Source organism: Tympanuchus pallidicinctus, unplaced genomic scaffold, assembly GCF_026119805.1.
Source record: "Tympanuchus pallidicinctus isolate F22 unplaced genomic scaffold, pur_lepc_1.0 scaffold23, whole genome shotgun sequence".
In the NCBI taxonomy this organism is placed as follows: domain Eukaryota; kingdom Metazoa; phylum Chordata; class Aves; order Galliformes; family Phasianidae; genus Tympanuchus; species Tympanuchus pallidicinctus.
The window spans coordinates 3,950,451-3,969,675 of NW_026294740.1; the positions used below are offsets into that span (position 1 = coordinate 3,950,451).

At 49.0% G+C, this 19,225-nt stretch overlaps 2 protein-coding genes across 10 annotated transcripts in view; one reads left to right on the top strand and one right to left on the bottom strand.

Annotated features, from left to right (window-relative positions):
* The window catches only part of TNRC6C (trinucleotide repeat containing adaptor 6C), an 88,575-nt gene extending 79,090 nt beyond the window's left edge, over positions 1-9,485 (top strand). For 7 of the 9 annotated variants that reach the window (XM_052687747.1, XM_052687749.1, XM_052687748.1 and 4 more), the window contains 5 exons: positions 643-759; positions 2,733-2,927; positions 3,615-3,685; positions 4,362-4,501; positions 6,132-9,485. In XM_052687747.1, coding sequence (XP_052543707.1) covers positions 643-759; positions 2,733-2,927; positions 3,615-3,685; positions 4,362-4,501; positions 6,132-6,489 — 881 coding nt within the window. In that variant the 3' untranslated portion in view covers positions 6,490-9,485. The remainder of the gene's footprint in view (positions 1-642; positions 760-2,732; positions 2,928-3,614; positions 3,686-4,361; positions 4,502-6,131) is intronic. The other 2 variants (XM_052687750.1, XM_052687751.1) reach the window with 1 other exon arrangement.
* A 4,899-nt stretch (positions 9,486-14,384) lies between these two features.
* LOC128083055 (GTP-binding protein Rhes-like) lies at positions 14,385-16,191 on the bottom strand. Its single transcript, XM_052687934.1, has one exon. It carries the CDS (start codon positions 15,491-15,493, stop codon positions 14,867-14,869), a length of 627 nt encoding a protein of 208 aa, XP_052543894.1. The 5' UTR covers positions 15,494-16,191; the 3' UTR covers positions 14,385-14,866.
* Positions 16,192-19,225: the final 3,034 nt, after the last annotated feature.

Here is a 19,225-nt window from a genome sequence, read left to right on the forward strand (position 1 = left end):
ATGTTCAGTTTCTTTCATTTACTGCCAGGAAGGAAATTGTGTGTATGCTTAGATAGCTGCTCAGATTGTAAATGATTTACCAAGATGGTTTCAGGCTATTTTGTTTAATGTTATTAGTTTGAGAAGAGTTTGCTAAAATATATCCTTGCTTTACTGAAAGTCTGCAAAAATCTAAAGATGTTTGTGGGCATTAGAATATAGGAGAAGTGCTTACCTCAAGTAATTTAGGACGAATCACCCGTGGTAAGAGGTTAGTTTATCATGTACATTTATGTTCATCTGTAGTTGTCATTGCTCAAGTCAGCCAGTGAAGCACCCTCATAAATGGAGCCTGTTCCTCGAGTCTGAACATTTTAATGCTGATTTTCTTTTTAGTTGTGTGTCTTAAAGGAAATGCAGAATTTATCTTCTGCACAGGCACTAATACGTGTACTGCCGTGCCAGCTTTCTTTTCTCTTCTACTAAAGACTTCTGCTTCCCTTTCTCATGCTTTCTGTAACATTTCATTCCTAGACTTCAGAGACCAGGCTGATTAAGGAAAATGCCTTGCATGGTTTGTATTTGCACATAATAGATTTGCTTATGTCACACCAAACACCATTATGCCCATCTTTCTTAGTTGCTTCTCTGCTGGTTCTGCAGGGTCATCCCCAACATCATCTCAGAATGCCACGCTGCCTTCATCGAGTGCCTGGCCGCTTAGTGCCTCCGGCTACAGTAGCTCTTTCAGCAGCATTGCATCCGCACCTAGCATTGCAGGTACGAAAATGGCCTTTCTACTTTCACATTTCTCTGCATTCTGAGAAAAAAAAGGCCCTAGAAAGTGCTGTCTGTGGTATTACAGTAGTGCTGCTATAGGCAGAAGCACGCTTTGTAGTCCCGCGCGAGGTAGGCAGCATTTCTGGAGGCTCAGATGGGGGGCACTGTATGGTATGCCTGGAGGTGTGCTAAGGAAAATGTATTTGTTCCACTTGATGCCAAATGCCATTGCTCTGTGTTGGCATTCAGGTGTCTTAATCTATTTCCATTGCAACTTTGCAGAGAAACATTCTGTTCTCCAGCAACAGAGTTACTGCCAAGGTCCTACACCCTTCAGTGAGAGCTGACGTGATTTTTTTGTTCACAAAATTGCTGCTAACTGTAAAATATCTTCAGCTCGGGAGAATGTTTGGTTGTACCTCAAGGAGGATGCTCTGCCTGGGAATGGGGGTTGGAGTTGGGGCTCTGTCTGTCGAGGAAAGCTTCCTCAAGAGTAAATGCTCTTAATGTGTTCTCTTCCTTAAGGAGAAATAAACAAGTAATACATTCTGAGCTTTTTCTCCATGCAAATAATAGAAAACTGGCTATGTAAATATCCTATTTGTTCCATTATAAAACCGTGTAGGGTCCATTGCATGGATGGTATTACCATTTTCATGTCTAATTAGTGAAGAATCTCCTTTGAGCAAACGAAGCCGCAGCCTCCCAAGGCATCATGCAGGTTGCAAAGCAAGGAAAGTTCTGTTTGAAATGCTTTGCTTCACTGAAAGGAAAAGGGATGGCTTGCTTTCTTGTATGTGCCATGCATTCCTGCTCTGTTTACTTGTATTTTTTGCAGTCTCATCTAATCTTTGTGTTAACCCTATGAGAATTAGTGACATAGCAACATCTAACCTGTGCATGCATCGTGTGCTGTGTTGCAGGCTGAGCTGCTCTGAGTTCTAAAACTCAGACTTTCCTCCTTAACCACCACATTTTTCCCCCCTTGTTAATGTCACCATCAGCATGGTTCAATTATTTTTGTCGCTACAACTCGCAAGAAGTGGGAGTGTGCTTACTCTTCCACTTGAATTCCTGTGATTCAATATGAAATCATGGAGCTGGATGATAAACAGAGGCAGTTTTGAGATTGTATGTAACAGAGGCTGTGATTTGGTGACTGGTAAATTGGTGCTAGGGCTCCTAACACAAAAGCTTCTACAACTACCTGCCACACAGGTGAATAAGGGATTTTGGTTCAGCATCTTCATCTTCAGTCAGGTTTGTGCAACTCACTGCTGAACACGACTGCTTATTCTTAGCTTTGTTTTAATGACTTTATAAAGCTCTGATGGGACAGGAATGGTACTGAAGTAGTTTAAAAACTGATAGGAGATGTAAACTAAGCAGTGAGAAGTTACAGATTGTGATCTGCTCCACTCTCCTGGAGGCTTTCACATTATGTATGTTATTTGAATGTTCAGAGACACAATTTGTATTGGTCTTTGATCTTTGAAATGTTCATAGCATATGAGAAGAACGTATGGAAATGCTGTTTTACAGTATATAAAATGAGTTGCACAGAAAAAGAAAGTGGTTACGTTCTGTTAAACCTTTGAAAGATAATCTTTAAGGCTTTCATTGTAATTTTGATGAAATGAGATTTCAGATACTTAAGCCCATTTTCTGTTTTTGGGGTTCTTTTTTTTTAGTCACGTCATCTTTTACTGAAAAGCAAGACAGGTATTCTTAAAAGGGGAATTGTGCACATAGGTGATGTTAAATCAGCAAATAGAAAATTCTTTGAAAATGTAAATCCCAGTGTAAGGAGGTTATATGTGTGCAGGATTTGTAGCAGTGAGTTGGCAACAGAGTGCTGTTTCATCTCTTGGAAAGTGGGAGTAATACAGCAGTGCAGAAGCTTGATTACTGTTTGGTTTAACCATTCATTGATGCTAATTGAAAACACACAAATCTCTTATTTTCTGTTGCAGGTAAACTGTCAGACATCAAGTCTACGTGGTCCTCCGGCCCAATCTCCCACACACAAGCCTCTCTGTCCCATGAACTATGGAAGGTACCCAGAAACACTACTGCTCCTACCAGACCACCTCCGGGCTTAACCAACACCAAGCCATCGTCGACGTGGGGTGCCAGTCCCCTGGGCTGGACCAGCTCTTACTCCTCTGGTACTCCTGGCTTCTGTCTTTCATAGCACCACGGCAGCTTCCTTTTGTAATTGTTGGTTGGTTTTCTGTCTCACTGTGGTGAAATGCCCCATGGGTGGTGCATGGCACGTGTGAGCCGTGTAGGGCCTGATGGCATTGCAGAGCCCTCAAGGAGCTGTAGTATTTTGTGCAGACTTTTTTTTATTGTCTTGCTTAAATACAATGAGAAACAGTGATCTTAGCGATAGAAGCATGCACATCATGTTTATTAGTGAAATATTGACAGCTTCAAAAGTAAGTGTTGCACCTAATATATCTAGCTGACTATTTTATTGATCTGTTTCCAGTAAGCTGGAAATTAAATGTTCTTCCCTCTTCTTACCATTTATTTTGCCCATTTTCTTCGCCAAAACCCCACCTGGTGGTCAGGCACTGTTAGTGCCACAGCTCCCTCTGAACACTGCTCACCCATGTGGCTACACAAGTACTGCAGTTTCCCAAACGCCACCAATAAACATCCAGCTTGTCCAGTTTCTCACTGTAGAACACACCATGCTGAAGCTGGGAGAGCAGATTTTGCTGCTGGTTATGCTCTTGTATCTTCAATTGGAGCACAACCAGTGCTTGTTGTGATTCACCATCAGTTTCCTTGCTGTATATGCTTACTGCATGGTGGTGAAATGTTTTGTTGTGGAATTTGTGTTGCAGGTTCTGCATGGAGTACTGACAGCTCAGGGAGGACAAGCAGCTGGCTGGTTCTTCGTAACCTCACGCCTCAGGTGAATGGAACTGCATGCAGTGAGATGTGCAAAGCAACTTGCCGTGTGCAGGAGACAATAAGGTTTATCACTTGGGCTGATTTGGTTCATTTGAAGGGAAAATAATTATTCTGTGTATGTTACAATTTCCTGTCTTCTGTAGGGAGTCTGTTAGGTTTTTAAAGTGCTGTCAAATGAAGTAAGAGCTTTAAGCTCTGCAATTAGCCGTTCAGCGTGCACCGTCTCTGTATGTGTAAGTTTGGGGGTGAATGATGTCTTAAGGCAGATTCAGAGGTGTGAAATCTGCATCTCCTGTGGGGTTTCGTCTTTCTTCTGAATCAGTCAAACCCTCCGGTCTTCCCCATGGTATCATTCACAAGGAAGGACGTGAGCTACAAAGCATCCAAAATGATCTTGGGGAAAATTGGTTTAATTTATGAGCCGTGTGGTTTTTCCTTTAACTCACTGGTAGACTTCTAATGATAGCTATAGTTTGTATCACACGAATGGGGAAGTGCTGTGCACTGGACTTCAGGCAAGTCTTCAGAAGTGAGAAGTCTCTCGTGAAATTCTTCTTACGGAGGACAAACTTCCTTTCACATCTGCTTACTCTTAGCTTACAAACTTGTTCAGCCAGCAGGCATTTAAAGTGAGATCACAAAACCACAGGTAACCTTTTCCCCTTCTCTCTGACCAGATTGATGGTTCCACACTGCGGACGCTGTGTTTGCAGCATGGCCCTCTGATAACATTCCACCTGAACCTGACACAAGGGAATGCTGTGGTCCGATACAGTTCCAAGGAAGAAGCAGCCAAGGCCCAAAAGTCTCTGCATATGTATGTTTCTGTTCTGTTTTTCTTCTGTTACAAAGCCTGTTTTATCTAGGAACCCACTTTTTTAAGCAAGAAAACGGGCTTCTTTAGCGGTATGGGACTAATAGATACAGGATGCAAGAGTTGGAGAATTTGAGTGATATAATCAGTGGCATTAAGGAGGATTAAAAATAGGAAGAATACAAAGACTGATGTTTCAAAAGAACACTTATGTGCTTAGAGTTAGAAGGGAATTTTCTTTATCAACAGTTTGTAGCACAAGTTTGATTAAAAGCACTGATTGTAGAGGAAATATCATTTGCTCCATGACCAAATGATAAGGGATGACCTTTTCCTTAATGAAATGTTACGAAGCTGCATTCCGTAATCAGAGAAGTAACATCACCCCATCTTAGTTCTATCAGTTTAGATGTGTGCATCAGGTAAGAGAAATGATGCCAGTGGCAAAATTGATAGCTGATTTTGAAGATGAGTGCTTATATTAAAAATACATACAGTAAGGTCCTTATATTATCAGTGATTTGGAAGACTTCCATGTAATTGTGTTTCTAATAGGCTATGGCATACCTATGGTTATCCTGCTGGCAAGGACAGGCCTGCCCTTTCTGAGTGACAGGGGCTTAGCAGTCTGTGCAGTTGGTTTGCTGTCAGGGTGACAGTGGCAAAATACAGTGGGATTTTTGGAAGCCAGCAAGTCGGTATTGGGGTGCCAAAAGGTGCCATAGAATTATAGAAATATAGAATTGTTGGATTGGAAGGGGCCTTAAAGATTATCTTGTTCCAACCCCTGCTGTGGGCTGGAAGGTCCATCACAGGGTGGGCAGGCTCAGATTGATCTCTGCCATTGGATTAGACATGGGACGGTTTGCTCACTCCATCCCCAGTTATGTGCTTAGCTTTGTTTTTGAAGTGAGGATCAGCAGTGAATAAATACTTCTTCAAAACGGATTTTAAATTCTGTGAAAAATCATTCCTTAAGTAGAGTGCAGACTGCCTCCTGTGGAGGATGTTGGATAACTGAGGTGGGCACCGCACAGCTGGCTTTGTGTTTCATAGAGTCATAGAATGGCTTGGGTTGGAAGGGACCTCAGAGGTCATCAAGCTCCAACCCCCTGCCCCATTCAGGGCCACCAACCTCCACTTTTTATATTAGACCAGGCTGCCCAGGGCCCCATCCAACCTGGCCTCGCACACCTTCAGGGATGGAGCATCCACATGCGTTTGCCTGGGTTAGACAGCTAAATAGGAGACAGGAGAGAGAAGATGGCGTAGCGACGGGACAAGGAGCAATGGCCTCCAACTTGAACAGAAGCAGTTCTGTACTCTTTATGGTAGGGGTGATGGAGCACTGGGACAGGTCGCCCAGAGAGGTGGCGGAGTCTCCTTTGGAGATCTTCAAGGCCCGTCTGGATGCTGACCTGTGTGACTGCAGGGAGCCCTCTGTAAGCAGGGGGCTGCACTCAGTGATCTCTTGAGCTCCTGTCCAACCTCTGCGATTCGGTGATTTACAGAAACCTGAGATATTTCCAGAAACCCGCGCTGGTCCATTCAGTGGTTGATCCTCACGAGTCCCCACCGCGATACTCCACCATTCCGAGTCTCACATCACCCCGCCTTCTGTTCTCCTCCCTAGGTGTGTCCTGGGTAACACTACCATCCTGGCCGAGTTCGCCGGCGAGGAGGAGGTGAACCGCTTCCTGGCGCAGGGCCAGCCGCTGCCTCCCACCTCCAGCTGGCAATCCAACGCCGGCAGCTCGCAGCCGCGCCTGGGCTCAGCCGGCTCCCACGGGCTGGTGAGGGGCGACGCTGGGCACTGGAACAGCCCCTGCCTGGGGGGCAAGGGCAGCAGCGAGCTGCTGTGGGGCGGCGTGCCCCAGTACTCCAGCAGCCTCTGGGGACCCCCCAGCGCCGACGACGGGCGAGTGATCGGGAGCCCCACGCCTCTGAATACTCTTCTTCCGGGGGATCTTCTCAGCGGGGAGTCCATCTAGGAAGCGGAGAGGAACCGAGTGGAAATCACAATCATCAGCACTAAAGGAAATATAAAGTTGTAACCCTTTCCAGTCCCGGGCTTGATGAAGAATCCAGCTTTAACCGATCAGACTGGCAGCCCTTATTTTATTTTATTGTTTTGAATTTTTATTTTTTTTAGTACCTCTGTCCAATATCGACTATGAAACTGCAGAAGTCCTTGTGAACTGTTAATGCAACAGTATGGGCTCCTTTTGGTCAGTGTCACATGCTAACGACAGGTTATATTTTTTTTTTTTCATGGCTTTTTGTTTTATGTCGTCTTTTTATGTTTGTATGGTGATTTTAAAAAACAAACTATAAAAGCTGCTTAGAATAGGTCTATCATGAAGGGCACTTTTCAGAATTTGGGCTGGAAAGGGTTATTTTATCAGCTTGGGGGGGGGGGGGGCGGGGGGGGGGGGGGAAGGGGAAATGAAAGCCTATTTAAAATGAGCCTGTGACTATTATGCACATTACCAGAGGCGGACCCAATAATCAGAAAGGGTGAAGTGTGATATTTACCATTGGTACAGACAAGAGATGAATCTGAATGGTAACTATGGACTGTACAGGTTGAATGGGGAGGGGGGCGGGCTGGGGTATCTGTGTCCACTACTCCCATGGATCTGCCTATGCACATTACCCTCGTTTCATTACTTTTTCATGTCGTTTTTGTTAACCTCTCCCCCCCCCTCCAAAAAAAAAAAGGAAAAAAAAAAAAAAAGGAAAAAAAAAAAAAAGGACAAAACAGAAAATGTTTAAAAAAAAAAAAAACAAAAACAAAACAAAACGAAAAAAAAAGAACATATCAAACATGCAAATACTTGAATCCAGCAGGCCAATAACAAAATGTGAACACTCGCTACATCTGATGATTACACTTCCAGGTTGGCATCAGTACACCGAGACAACAGGCTCTAAGGATTTGTTTTTCAAGGTTCGGACGTTCTGTTTTTGTTTGAGATGTGAGTGTGAGTGTGTGAGTGAGAGTGAGAGTGAGTGCCCGCGCGTGGCTGAACTAAAAGCGTGTTCTCCTTTTATCCAGTATATGCTTTTGAGTTGCTCATTGGTCAAATGTTTAATTGTTATTAGCTTCTAACTTTGCACTGAGTGTCCGCAGCCCTTCTTGTAGCTCATCCTATAATGTAAAGAAAAAAAAAAAAGAAAAAAAAAAAAGAAAGAAACTGATAGAAGGGGCCGGCGACAATTCACGTGTAAATGTTTACTCAAGGACTCTTATCGCGTTTTAAAAATGACAGTGTGTATCTCTGGAGAATAATATGTATATCTACCTTGGGCGGCTTTTTATTGTGGACTAATGCAAGGAAACGATTCCCGGAGTATTGCACCGTTGTTCCATTTGGGATCTAAAGCTGAAGAAAAAATCCTCTCCTTGAACTGTGGCCATAGATAATTGTAAAGAGCGGATGGTTCCCTTGCAAGCAGGAACAGAAACAAGCACTTGGACATGGGGTTTGACTGCTTTTGGAGGAGCCGGCGTTCGGCTCTCACCTGTTTACAGACCTTTTTTTTTTTTTTCTTTTTTCTTTTTTTTTTTTTTTTTTTTTCCTCCTTCAAACTTTAAAAATAATAATAATAAAAAAAAAATTAAAAAAAAATTAAAAAAAAAAAAAGGAACTTTAAAAAAAAAAAAGAGACTTCCATCGTAAAGAAAACTTATTTTCAGAATGAAGATATGCTACTTCAGAGCTCTGGGATTGAACAGTGTTGTTGTATGATTCTTTTCTTTGGCCATTGCTGTGTACTGTTCTTGTTGTTGTTTTCCTCCTCTCCGTCGGCGCGGCGAGGCGTTGTGGTCACTCTCTTGCACATGGTGGAAGATGTCTCAGGAAAGCCGGGTTTCCCGAGGAGCAACTCCACACCATTTCATGTATTTTTAAAACCCAACTCCTAGCACTGAAGATATTATTAAAAAATAATTAAAAAAAAAATAATTAAAAAAAAATTAAAAAAAAAAAAAAAAAGACAGTAAGAAAGAAAAAAATACCTAATCTAATGTGTAGCAGTTACATATTTACCAAATAATGGACTCAAAAAAGAAATAGATGTTTGAAGAGTGCTTTATATATTAAAAACAAAAACAAAAACAAATTGCTTTATGTTTAACAAAAAAAAAAAGAAAAAAAAAAAGATGTTTTTGATTGTTTTGAAAGGAAGAAAGACAATGAGCGGCATCCGGCTGGCGTGTCCCGAGTGGCACGGACGTTGTGCTCCTGCCTGCTTGGGTCAGGAAACTTGTGCATTACATTCAATTTCCTTTCCCTTTCTTTTTGGTTTATTTTTATTTCGATTTTTATTTTGGAAGCTGAGCTTTTGAATGGTTTTATCCGATGTTAAAAGGGGTCCTGCGAGATTGCAAAATTAACAAAAGCTGGTTTTATAGCGGATCACGAACTATGCACAAACTGGGTTCAAGACTTGTTCTTTCGTTCTCGAGGTTCCGTAGTGTATTTAGCTCTGTTACCTTTCCTCAGAGTCATTGCATCTCATTGCCACCGCGCGCCCGCGCCATGCACAGCTATTTTATATCTCTGTCCACGCTCATATAAGAGATGTCTGTGTGTCTGTGCGCGCTGACGTACGACTTTCCATGCTGAATTTAGCATTGAGTTGTAGAACTCGTGGTATTTTGAAACGGGGAAGGAATGTTTCTGTTGGCGGGGGTGGGGGGGCTGTGGGGCTTTGATTTGGGGGCTTTTGGTTTTGTTGTTTGGTTTTTGTTGGTTGTTTTTTTTTTTTTTGGCCTTTCCTTTCGGGTTAAAGATGTCTGTAACTGAGATTAAATGAGAAAAAAAGGAAAACAAAAAAAAACTTAAGAAACAAAACAACAAAACACATGGCTTTCAATGTTATCTCCTCATAGAATGTGATTGTTGAAGAACATGCACCGAAAGTTGCTTTCAAGAGTACGAAGATTCTTTGAAAACTAAATAAATCGCAGTTGGTTTTTTGGGTTTTTTTTTTTTTTTTTCTTTTTTTTTCCTCCTCCTTGGCTGTTGAAATAACGTGCGTTTTTCTTTTGTGCAGGGGATGCTAAAGGAGAAAATAAAAAGCAGAGTTTGATGCGTGGAGGGAGCAGGTTCCTGTAAGTGCAGTGAGCGCGTGTTGCATGCCGGCGGATGCAGGGGGCGGCTGTGGTGGCTGTTGGAGAGCTGCCCCCCACCTGTATCTGTGACTCCAGCAGGGCTGTGATGAGTTCTGAATGCACTTTTGGGCTCAGAGGCCGAGGGCTCCTCCAGCTCTGCCCATCCGTCCCCACGTTGGGACCTGGGTGCTCTAGATAAAGATTGCTGATGGCGCTGAGTTGCAAGAGGTGAGCCAGCAGCCCCGAGACAGGAGCACCGATGGGTTTGTGTTTGGCCTTTCAGGCTTTGAAGTGAGGGAGGTAAGGATGCCCATAGCAGCAGGTGGGAAGGATGGCAGCCCGCTGTGTGGTGATGGGGGGTGGGCTGGCAGGGAGGCGGCGCAGTCACCGAGCTTGCAGGCGTTCAAGGAGCATTCAGGCGCTGTGTTGAGGGACGTGGCAGTGAGAGCTGTTGGTGACAGGTGGGCTGGGTCATCTTGTAGGTCTTTTCCAACCTTGGTGATGCTGTGATTCTATGGCCTCTTGCGTAGGTGAGCCTTATGTCCTCCCACCTCCGTAACGCCAGCTCTTCCCTTTCTGGGGCCATTCTGGTGATGGATGCCCACAGCATGGGTTTATCTGAGATCCATAGTGGCTGAGTGTGCAGGGCAACTGTGCTTCATTGAGAGAGACCAATGCAAAGAGCTGGAGCAGAGCATCAAACACCCGGGCAGTGCTCTGCAGTTGGGTTTCTGCCCTCAAGGCTTTAACTGCATTGCCAGAGATTGCACGTGTGTCACAGCAAGCCCTGGCCAGTGGGCAAGCCAGGCTGCCCATAGGAGTGCATTTGCTGGCAGGTGAATGTGGTCACAAGAGCTCAGACCTGGATTTTGGGGTGCATTCTGTTACAGAGCTACAATTTCCAGTCTGCAGCCTGTTGGATTTCAGGGCCAGCACTGCCACAATACTGCCCAGTTATCATCTCAGTTGTTTCTTACTTGGAACTGCTTCCCCTTTCCTCTGTTTCTTTTTCCTCTTTGGGTATGATGTTGAAACTCTTGGAACAGAGCTGCCTTCTCTTTTATAAAGAGGTTTTCAGTGTCAGCCTTCTCGAGTTCTCTTTGCCCAGACCTCAGCATCCCTTTCATCTTGAGCTAATGCGAGCTTTTGTCATCCCTACAGTTGAGCAAAAACACCTTTTTGTGTATCTGATACACTTAAAACTTAGCATCCTCCCTGGTGTGCAGAGAGAAATTGAGCTTTTGGCCAAAATCCACCTGTTGGTGTTTTGTATAACTTACATTTTCTGCTTCGTGCTCTTTTTCTGCTTTGGTGAGGTCAACCGTTAATGAAATGAAGGTTGCTGCTGATGCTGAGGATGGGCCTTAGGTCTCAAGAATCTTTACGAAAGGACCTTTTCACAAACTGCTGTTTTTCCCGTGTTGCTTTGGCTGTACCTTCCATCGCACTGTTGCTGCATGGCTGCCCCATTTTTAGGCCAAGAGCATTCCCTCTGTGCTCCAAATCTGTCAATCCCCCCTTTAGTTCATGTCTAGTTTGTGGGTGGCACTGGCAGAGCAGATTGTTTTGCTACTTCTGCTCCAAATATATATATATTATTATTGTTCTTGATAATTCAGTATATGATTGTGTATGTGAAGGAGCGTTTTAATTAAAAATGTATATGGACATCTGTATATGGTAAGAGTTATTGGAGCTGGAGGAATGTGGACGTGACGTACCTTGAGGTAGGGGTTGTGGGCAGCTGTGGTGGCCCCAGGCCGCAGATTGCTGTATGAGCTGTGGGTCGCCCAGCGCCCTTGTGCATGAGCTGCTGCCAAGTGTCCGTTAGCTGCACCGGCTGTACGTCTGTACGATGCTGAACGAATGCTCTGTATGATGCAGATGATGATCTGCACAGCCAGCTTCGGGGAAAGGGAGTTCTGAACGTTGGATGCACAGCAAAGCGTGAGCGTGGATGGCGCGCAGCCCCAGGTAACGGCAGCCCAGCCCTGCACGGTGCTGGCGAGGGGGAGACGCTGTGCTCTGCCCTGAGGTCTCACAGCAGAGCCTGTGCCCATGTGCAGATCCCATAGGACACGGGCTGCTGTACCCACAGGTGGCTTTGCAGTGATGGCGTACCCACAAAACCCTGATGGCCCTGGGAGCAGCCTCTGCCCTCTCCCTTATCCCCAGGGTCTCTTCCAGCCGTGTTGTGCTCTTGGGGTTGGGGGAGGCACCTGCACTGCCTGCCCATCCACTGTAGCTTTCCTGAGGGAGCACAGACTGACTGCCCGCATGGCGTCTGCTACACACCAACCTCAGGTCAGCAGCTCATGTTGCAAACTGCCCAGCTGCATTACGGCCCATCCAGCCCTTGCAGACAGCAGAACTGACCCTCTTAACTTCTGCACTGCCACCGCTCTCTCCGATGGAGGTTGGAAGTGATGATGGTGCTGCCGCTGCTCGTTTTTTACTGACTGATGCATTGAAAACAAGTTGCTTGTACACTGATGGGAACGTGGTCCCAGAGCAGCCATGATGTCAAGGCTATTAAAATGTTACAATGAGCCAGAAGGTTCCTTTGCCTTTCATAAGTACTATTGCTAGTAAAGGTGGCTTGCCATGGTGCTGCTGGTGATGCTGAGACCCCCCTCTGCCCGACGCCTCCTCTACCCAATGTTGGAAGTTGCATGTTAACTCTTCCATTGTCCCTTTTGCTCAGGGGGAAGGAAATGGTCAGATCCAGAGCAGACCCTTACCTCTCTGTGGTCCCACCTCTCCCATTCTTTGCTCAATCTACATTTATATTGGAGAAAACATGGCGTGTACCAACAGCAGTGGAAAGGAGCAGTTCTGGTTCTGTTTGCAGTGTTGTGAATTTGGGTGCAGCGCTCATGGTTGCGTTTCACTGCCTGTGCCCCGGGATAGGAGAAATCAGAGCAGGCATTATTTCCTCTGATTTCGAGTGGAAGGCGCAGTGCTGCTCGGCCCTTTGCAGGGTGCTCACCCTGAGCATTGGCCCCATAGACAAACACTGCTAATTACACCCTCCACAAGCACGTATTGCTTCTCCCTTTTACACTGTTTGGCTTTCTGGCTGGGTGCCCCCGGTTTCAGTGCATGCTCTGCGTCCCTCCATCCATCACAGCAGCACCCATTGGGCGCAGCGCTGCCGCAGCTGAGCCCCTCCCAGTGCCGTGCAGCTCTCGCAGGCAGTGCTGTGATGGTCCCTGGTTGTTTGTGTCTGTAAATGGAGCGGAGCATCTCTGTGGGATGTGCTTCGTCATGTGGAACGGCACGCTGCGCTGCGGGGGAGGATGGAAGGGGCTGGGAATGCTCTGGGGTCACTGGACCAGGTGGGGACGGAGAGTTTCCATGGAGAGATGCTCAGGGTCATGGCGATGTTTTGGGGATGGGGAGAGCAGCCTTCATTCTTGAAGGGAAGTGCTTGAAGGGAGCATGTGAACAGGAGGGGGATCGGCTGTTTACCAGGGTGGGTGGTGATAGGACAAGGGGAATGGTTTTAAACTGAGACGGGAGGTTTAGGTTGGATATTAGGAGGAAGTTTTTCACCCAGAAGGTGGTGAGGCACTGGCACAGGTTGTCCAAGGAGGCTGTGGATGCCCCATCCCTGCAGGCATCCAAGGCCAGGCTGGATGTGGCTCTGGGCAGCCTGGGCTGCTGGTTGGCGACCTGCACACAGCAGGGGGTTGGAGCTGGATGAGTATTGTGGTCCTTTTCAACCCAGAGCATCTGTGATTCTTCGTGCCACCCCCATGGTTCAGGACGACTCCTATAAGGTGTGGCACTGGGGGAGGTAGGTAGGCAGCAGGCACAGTAGGGGTGGATTTGGTGACCTTAGAGGACTTCCTCAACCTCAGGGACTCTGTAACAGACTGCCTATGAAAGCCCAGATCTAACTTAAGCCACAGCCACTTAATGAAGTGAACACACGGGGATCCCTGTGCTGGATCCCACAGCTGCACTCAGCAGTAGGGAAGGAAAATCCACATCCCTTGTTGCTGCTGGGGGAAGAACATGAGCTTTGCTTCTTCACCTCATTGCACTGCAAGCACATTTTTCTCCTAAAACAAAGAGCCAAACAGATGTGGGACATCCTGGTCTGTAACCTCACCCTGCGCGGCCACCACTGCAAACTCCAATTCCCAGGGGCTGTGGCTGTGCCCAACCCCATTGACACGACTCACACTTCAGGATTGCATCTCAGCACCACAACCCCAAGCCTTGCACTGGGCCACGACCCCTTCCTGCTGCCCAGGGGGGCCCAGAGCTGGGGTTGGACAATGGCGCTGGGTGCTGTGCCAAGCATGGGACAGCCAAGGGGTTGGGGTTACTTAACATTATGAGTAGAGGGGGCCATCAGGGGGCCTCCCATCCTCTTGATTTGAGTGTAAGAATGCAAAGGCTCGAGTGCTTTTTGCAGTGCTGGAGCCAGGGCTGTGTGAGCGCAAGGTACCAGCAGCCCCATGACGGTGTTTATGATTTTTATTATGGTGCCTTTTAAGGGCTGTTGTTATTTCTGTACTCAGATGTGGGATGAGCTGTTGTATTTTCCGTTGCTCACTGCTTGGTAAAAGCTGTCCTGGGGGGGTTATGGGGACAGTGGCCCCACAGAGTGCAGCGATGCTGCTGGGGCTGCGAGTAGGGCAGTGCCAGGACACTGAGATAAGGGCAGAGACCAGAGCAGGGAAAGCAGAGGCAGCGATAAGGGTCTGAGCACAAACCTATCTGTACAGTTAGGAAGAAACCCACACGTTTTCCAGCTCCGTTTTGAATCACCGTGTTTATTGGGTATGCTTAAAAAAACAAACAGAAAACTGAAGAGATGCATAGGCTGCCCTATCACATGCTCTACGCACCTATCCAAACACAGCTACCTCAGACACTCATCATAACCACAAACTGCACCAGGACACTGCATGTGTGGGCATTGGGGCACAGAACCCGGAGGGGACGCAGTGGTGCTGGTGGCACAGTGCCCACAGAGATGCATTCGGCTGCATGCAGCCCACGTCCTACTGTCTGTCCCCTTCTTGCAAGCACAGCTGAGTGCCTTCTGCATCCCAGATGGGCACCCCCCTTTTTTGGGATCCTGCCCTCTCCCCACACCTTCCCAACCAAACCAAAGCGGCACCATCCCATCCGCCTCCCTCCCCGCGCTCCGCTGACCCCACAGTGCCGGGAGAGGAGGGAAGGGTGGGGAGGAGCGGGGTCCTGGCCGGCAGCCCACCTGCATCCCGCTGGGCTCAGCACACGGAGCAGCTGTTGGTTTTGTTCATGGGGGGCCGCAGCCCGTGCTCGTTGGGGAAGGTCTCCCTCCTCCTGCAGAGCGCGGGGCCGAGCCGCCCAGGCAGCCGGGCTTGCTGCAGCAGCTCCCTGAAGACCTCCAGCACGTTTTCGTTGTCCTTGGCTGACGTCTCCACGAAGCGGCTGTTCCAGTCCAGCTCCACCAGTGACAGCGCATCCTCTGCAGGCACCTGCCGCTCACCGCCGCTCTCCGCCTTGTTGCCCACCACCACGATGGGAGGGAATTTGTCCTCCTTCACCTCCAGGATCTCCTCCCGCAGACTCTTGACGCTCTCAAAGGATTCGGCGTTGTCGACGGCATAGACCAAAGCGAAGGCGTCGCTGTTCTGGATGGAGAGCTTCCTCATGGCTGGGAAGGAGTAACTGCCGCTGGTGTCCAGGATCTCCAGCGTCACGGTGGCCCCGCTCACCTCGTACTCCTTGCTGTGCAGCTCCTCCACCGTGCGCCGGTGCTTGGGCTCGAAGGTGTCCAGCAGGAAGCGGCGGATCAGGGCCGTCTTGCCCACGCCGGCCGCACCTAAGAAGACCAAGCGCACGTGGCTCTTCTCCTTCCCTACCAGGGACATGACTGGGAGCAGAGGGCACTGGCTGCTCTACAACTGCCGCTCAATGTTTGAGCGTCCCTGGGCGGCTGCAGCTCTGCTGTCCGTCTGTCTGTCCGTCTCTGCTCCCCGTTCTGCAAAGTTTGGTGCCACCTCTTTGCAAACTCCCCGCAGACGCTGTTCATCTTTTATCCTGGTTCCAATCTGCCATGTGGCACCCGGCTGTCCAATCTCTGTGTGTTTAGGGTGCTGAAGAAAGGGAGGGCAGGGAGGGAGGAGAGCAGGGTGCTGCGGGCCAATCCGCGCCGCGCAGTCCAGGAAAGCTACTGCGGCCCTGGAGAGCACCGCGCTGCGTTGCGCAATGCGTGTGTAACTCTCACCGCTGCCGGCAGCGCCGGGAGCTGGCAGCATCGCTGCGCTGGGAGATCTGCTCTGGCTTCTTGGCATGGGCTGCTGGGCAGGGAGCCATGGGGGCTCAGCCTCCGCTTGGGTGGCTCATGGGCAGACGTGGCAGGGGATGCCCGCTGGCATCTGTAGCTTTTCTCGTCCCTGTGTGCGTCCTGGAGCTCGGTTGCACATCAAATCGCTGTGGATGGGCTCAACCGCTCTGTGCTGCGCTGAGATAATTGACCGGAGGGGAATGGTGAGAGCTTGCTGAAAACCACACGTCGGAGCCTTCATGTCCAACTGTCAGTTATGTGGTGGTTTCATAAAATATTTATCCTGAGGGAAAAACAAAATCTGCCCACAAACAGCACCCTGTCACCTCTGCGAGCCAATGCTGGGTGGTGCGTTGCAAATGCTGCCCTGACCACAGCCACGCTGTGACCCGCGTCCCTGCTGGTACCTGGAGCACTGGGGCACGGCACACAGCTGTGAACACAGCGACCATGGGCAGCACTGCGTGTTCCTGGCATCAGCTGTGGAGAGAAAGTTTGGATGTGGGCCACGTTCTTAGGCAGTGGCACAGAAAAACTGGGTCAGAGCTGGAGCAGTGCCAGGGCGATGGGCACAGACCTTCAGCACTGGGAAATGGTTGTGAAGCTCGCTGCTGTCCTGGGCAAACAGTGGAGGAGAGGGTGCTCAGTGTTTGTACCCCATCCCTCGAGGTGCTCGAGGACCCTGGGCAGCCTGAGCTGGGGGCAGCCAACCCACAGCAGGGGTGGCAGTAGGTGGACATTGAGGTCCCTTCCAACCAACCCAACCCAACCCAATCCAACCAATGCTGTGGTTCCAAGATCCTGTGTTCACTGTGTTGGGAGGATGAGGGTTGTTCATCAGCACATGGATTGAGTGCATGGTCTCGGTGGTCACTTCTTCTTTTCAAGGTAGAGTCATAAATCATGAAGTTGGTTTCTGAAAGATGGAAGTCCAGAGGACACCTGTTGAAAAGGCAGGACAAGCATGATTTTGTGTTCGTGGGTTCTTTCCTTAGCTTTGGACTTAGCTTTTGTAATATTAATGCAATCGATTTTCTTTCCACTGCAAATTGCCCTTCAGTTTTGGCTGAATTTGTCTGCTGATTTGGAAAGTCCCTTCCACAAGAAGGAAGGGTCTCCCTCCTCTCCCTCCTCTTCATGCCTCACCCTATCCATTGTGGCAACAGCCAAGAGCTTCACTGAGGTGAGCAGCCCTCCTCAGCAGTCTGTTCTGGGCAAGGGGAGCGTTGGGTCCCCAAGGGAGGCCCTGGTGCCCGACTCTCTGGCACTCAGCACTTTGCTCACGCTGTGCTCTGCCCAGATAATGTCCCAAAGGCGACACCCAGGATTCACCCACAGTGAAGCTGAGGTGCAGCAGACACCATAGGAGCTCGGTGAGTCAAAACCTGGGAGGAGGGATGGAACCACGGGGAGTGCCAGCTTTGGGCAAAGGGTGCATGTAGCTGACACAGTGACCACATCTTGGTGCCATCAGCTGAACCAAAGATGGTATGTCAGCAGGGCACAACGCGTAACCTTAGCCCAGCTTTGTGAACAGTTTGAAGCCAAAAATAGATACATTTCTTTTCATCAGGAAGGAATTCTGTTCGTGCTTCTTTGCATCTCCCATCACTTCTCACATCAGCTGTCTACTGTGCGTTTTCACATCTGCGCTGCCATGGTTACCAAGAGCCTGAAAGGTTCTAAATCTCCCTCAAAGCAACGGAGGATTTCGGAAGTAATCTCGTTAAGAGATGAGCAATGAATATTTCCAAAGGCCCTTTGCACGATTCTACGCTTTAGCTGATGGCTGCTGGCAGGAGAGCGGGGGGACCCTGCATCAAGGGAGGGGGGAGAGCAGCTCTGCTGCCATTGCAGCCTTTTGTGTCCAGCCTAAATGTGACATTTTAGCTCGGATGGGTCAGGTATGGGAACAACTAGCAGTGCCTTCATGCTGAGCTTGCTCTGCTGCCCATCTCTTCTGGCTTCAGCATGTGCTCCGTGGCAGCATTTGGACAGCGGAGGCTGTCACCTGCCAGACAACCCAGCTCCCACCCCACACTGCCTGCTTTGCCTCCTGTTTCTGCCCATGGATAAATTCATGGTGTACGTGAGGGCAGCTGCGTGTGCTGCTGTTCCAACCGAGACAGGAGCGGGGTGGCAATGAGAAACCCCAGCGAGAGCATCCTGAGCTCCCATTTCTGCAGGCAGAAGTCTGGTGGGGGTCTGGGGTGAGAGGCATTATTTCTCCCTCTGGAACTGAGTCCTGAGTTGGAGATGTGGCAAAAACAGGAGAAGATCAGGCATCTGAATGGGGCTGGAATTAATTAAAGGCTCTAATTGCAAGGTGGTACAAGGGCTGAGGTCGACCAGGCATCAGCAGGGTGAGGGATGGGGAATGGGCAGTGGATGCGCTGCAGCTGCAGTCTTAGTGGTGCCATGGCTCCAGTGCTCCCATTGCCCCCACTGCCCCCAGTGACCCCACTGCCCCCAGTGTTCCCAGTGGCCTCAGTGCTCCCTGCACCCCCAGTGCCCCCAGTGACCCCACTGCCCTCAGTTCTCCCAATGACTCCAGTGCTTCCATTGCACCCATTGCCCCCAGTGCTCCCAGTGCCCCCAGCAGGCAGCCAGCACCCCCAGCACGACCCACAGCCACACAGGAGGGGGTTAAAGCCACCCGTTCCCCAGCAGGAGATTAAATCCGAATGGCCTTTGCTTTAGCAACAGGTGAGAGGAGAAATCTGAAACTCCATACATTTTCTGCAGCCCCTGATGCATAGATGTACCGACGCTATATGTGCTCCGTGTCACCGTCTGGAACAGCGTGTTGTGGAGGATCCTGTTCCCTGTTCTTGGGTACGTGCTGCCCCGACGGGGAGGGCTCGGCCGTACGGTGACCCCACAGCCGGATGGGGTTGGTGATTAATTAAAGGCTCTAATTGCGGGGTGGCACCAGGGCTGGGGCTTGCCTGTGTTCCTGGCCAGGCATCAGTGGAGCGAGTACTGTGTGGGGATGGGGGTGGGGATGGGGATGGGAAGGTTATGGGGTGGGGATGGGAAGGTTATGGGGCTGGGGTTGAGAAGAGGATGGGGTTGGAGATGGGATGGAGATGGGAATGGGAATGAGAATAAGGACAGGGATGGAGATGAGAATGGGGATGGGGGTGGGGACAGGGATGAGGATGGGTTGGGATGAGGATGGAGATGGGGATGGGGATGGAGATGAGAATGGAAAATGGTGATGGGGACGGAGATGAGCATGGGTTGGGTGGGGACAGGGATCAAGATGGAAATGGGGATGTAGATGTGGGAAAGGTATGAGGATGGGTTAGGATGG

Bases quoted from the DNA above. Each gene is read 5' to 3' on its own strand.
- LOC128083055 (XM_052687934.1), bottom strand. From the start codon at position 15,493: ATGTCCCTGGTAGGGAAGGAGAAGAGCCACGTGCGCTTGGTCTTCTTA.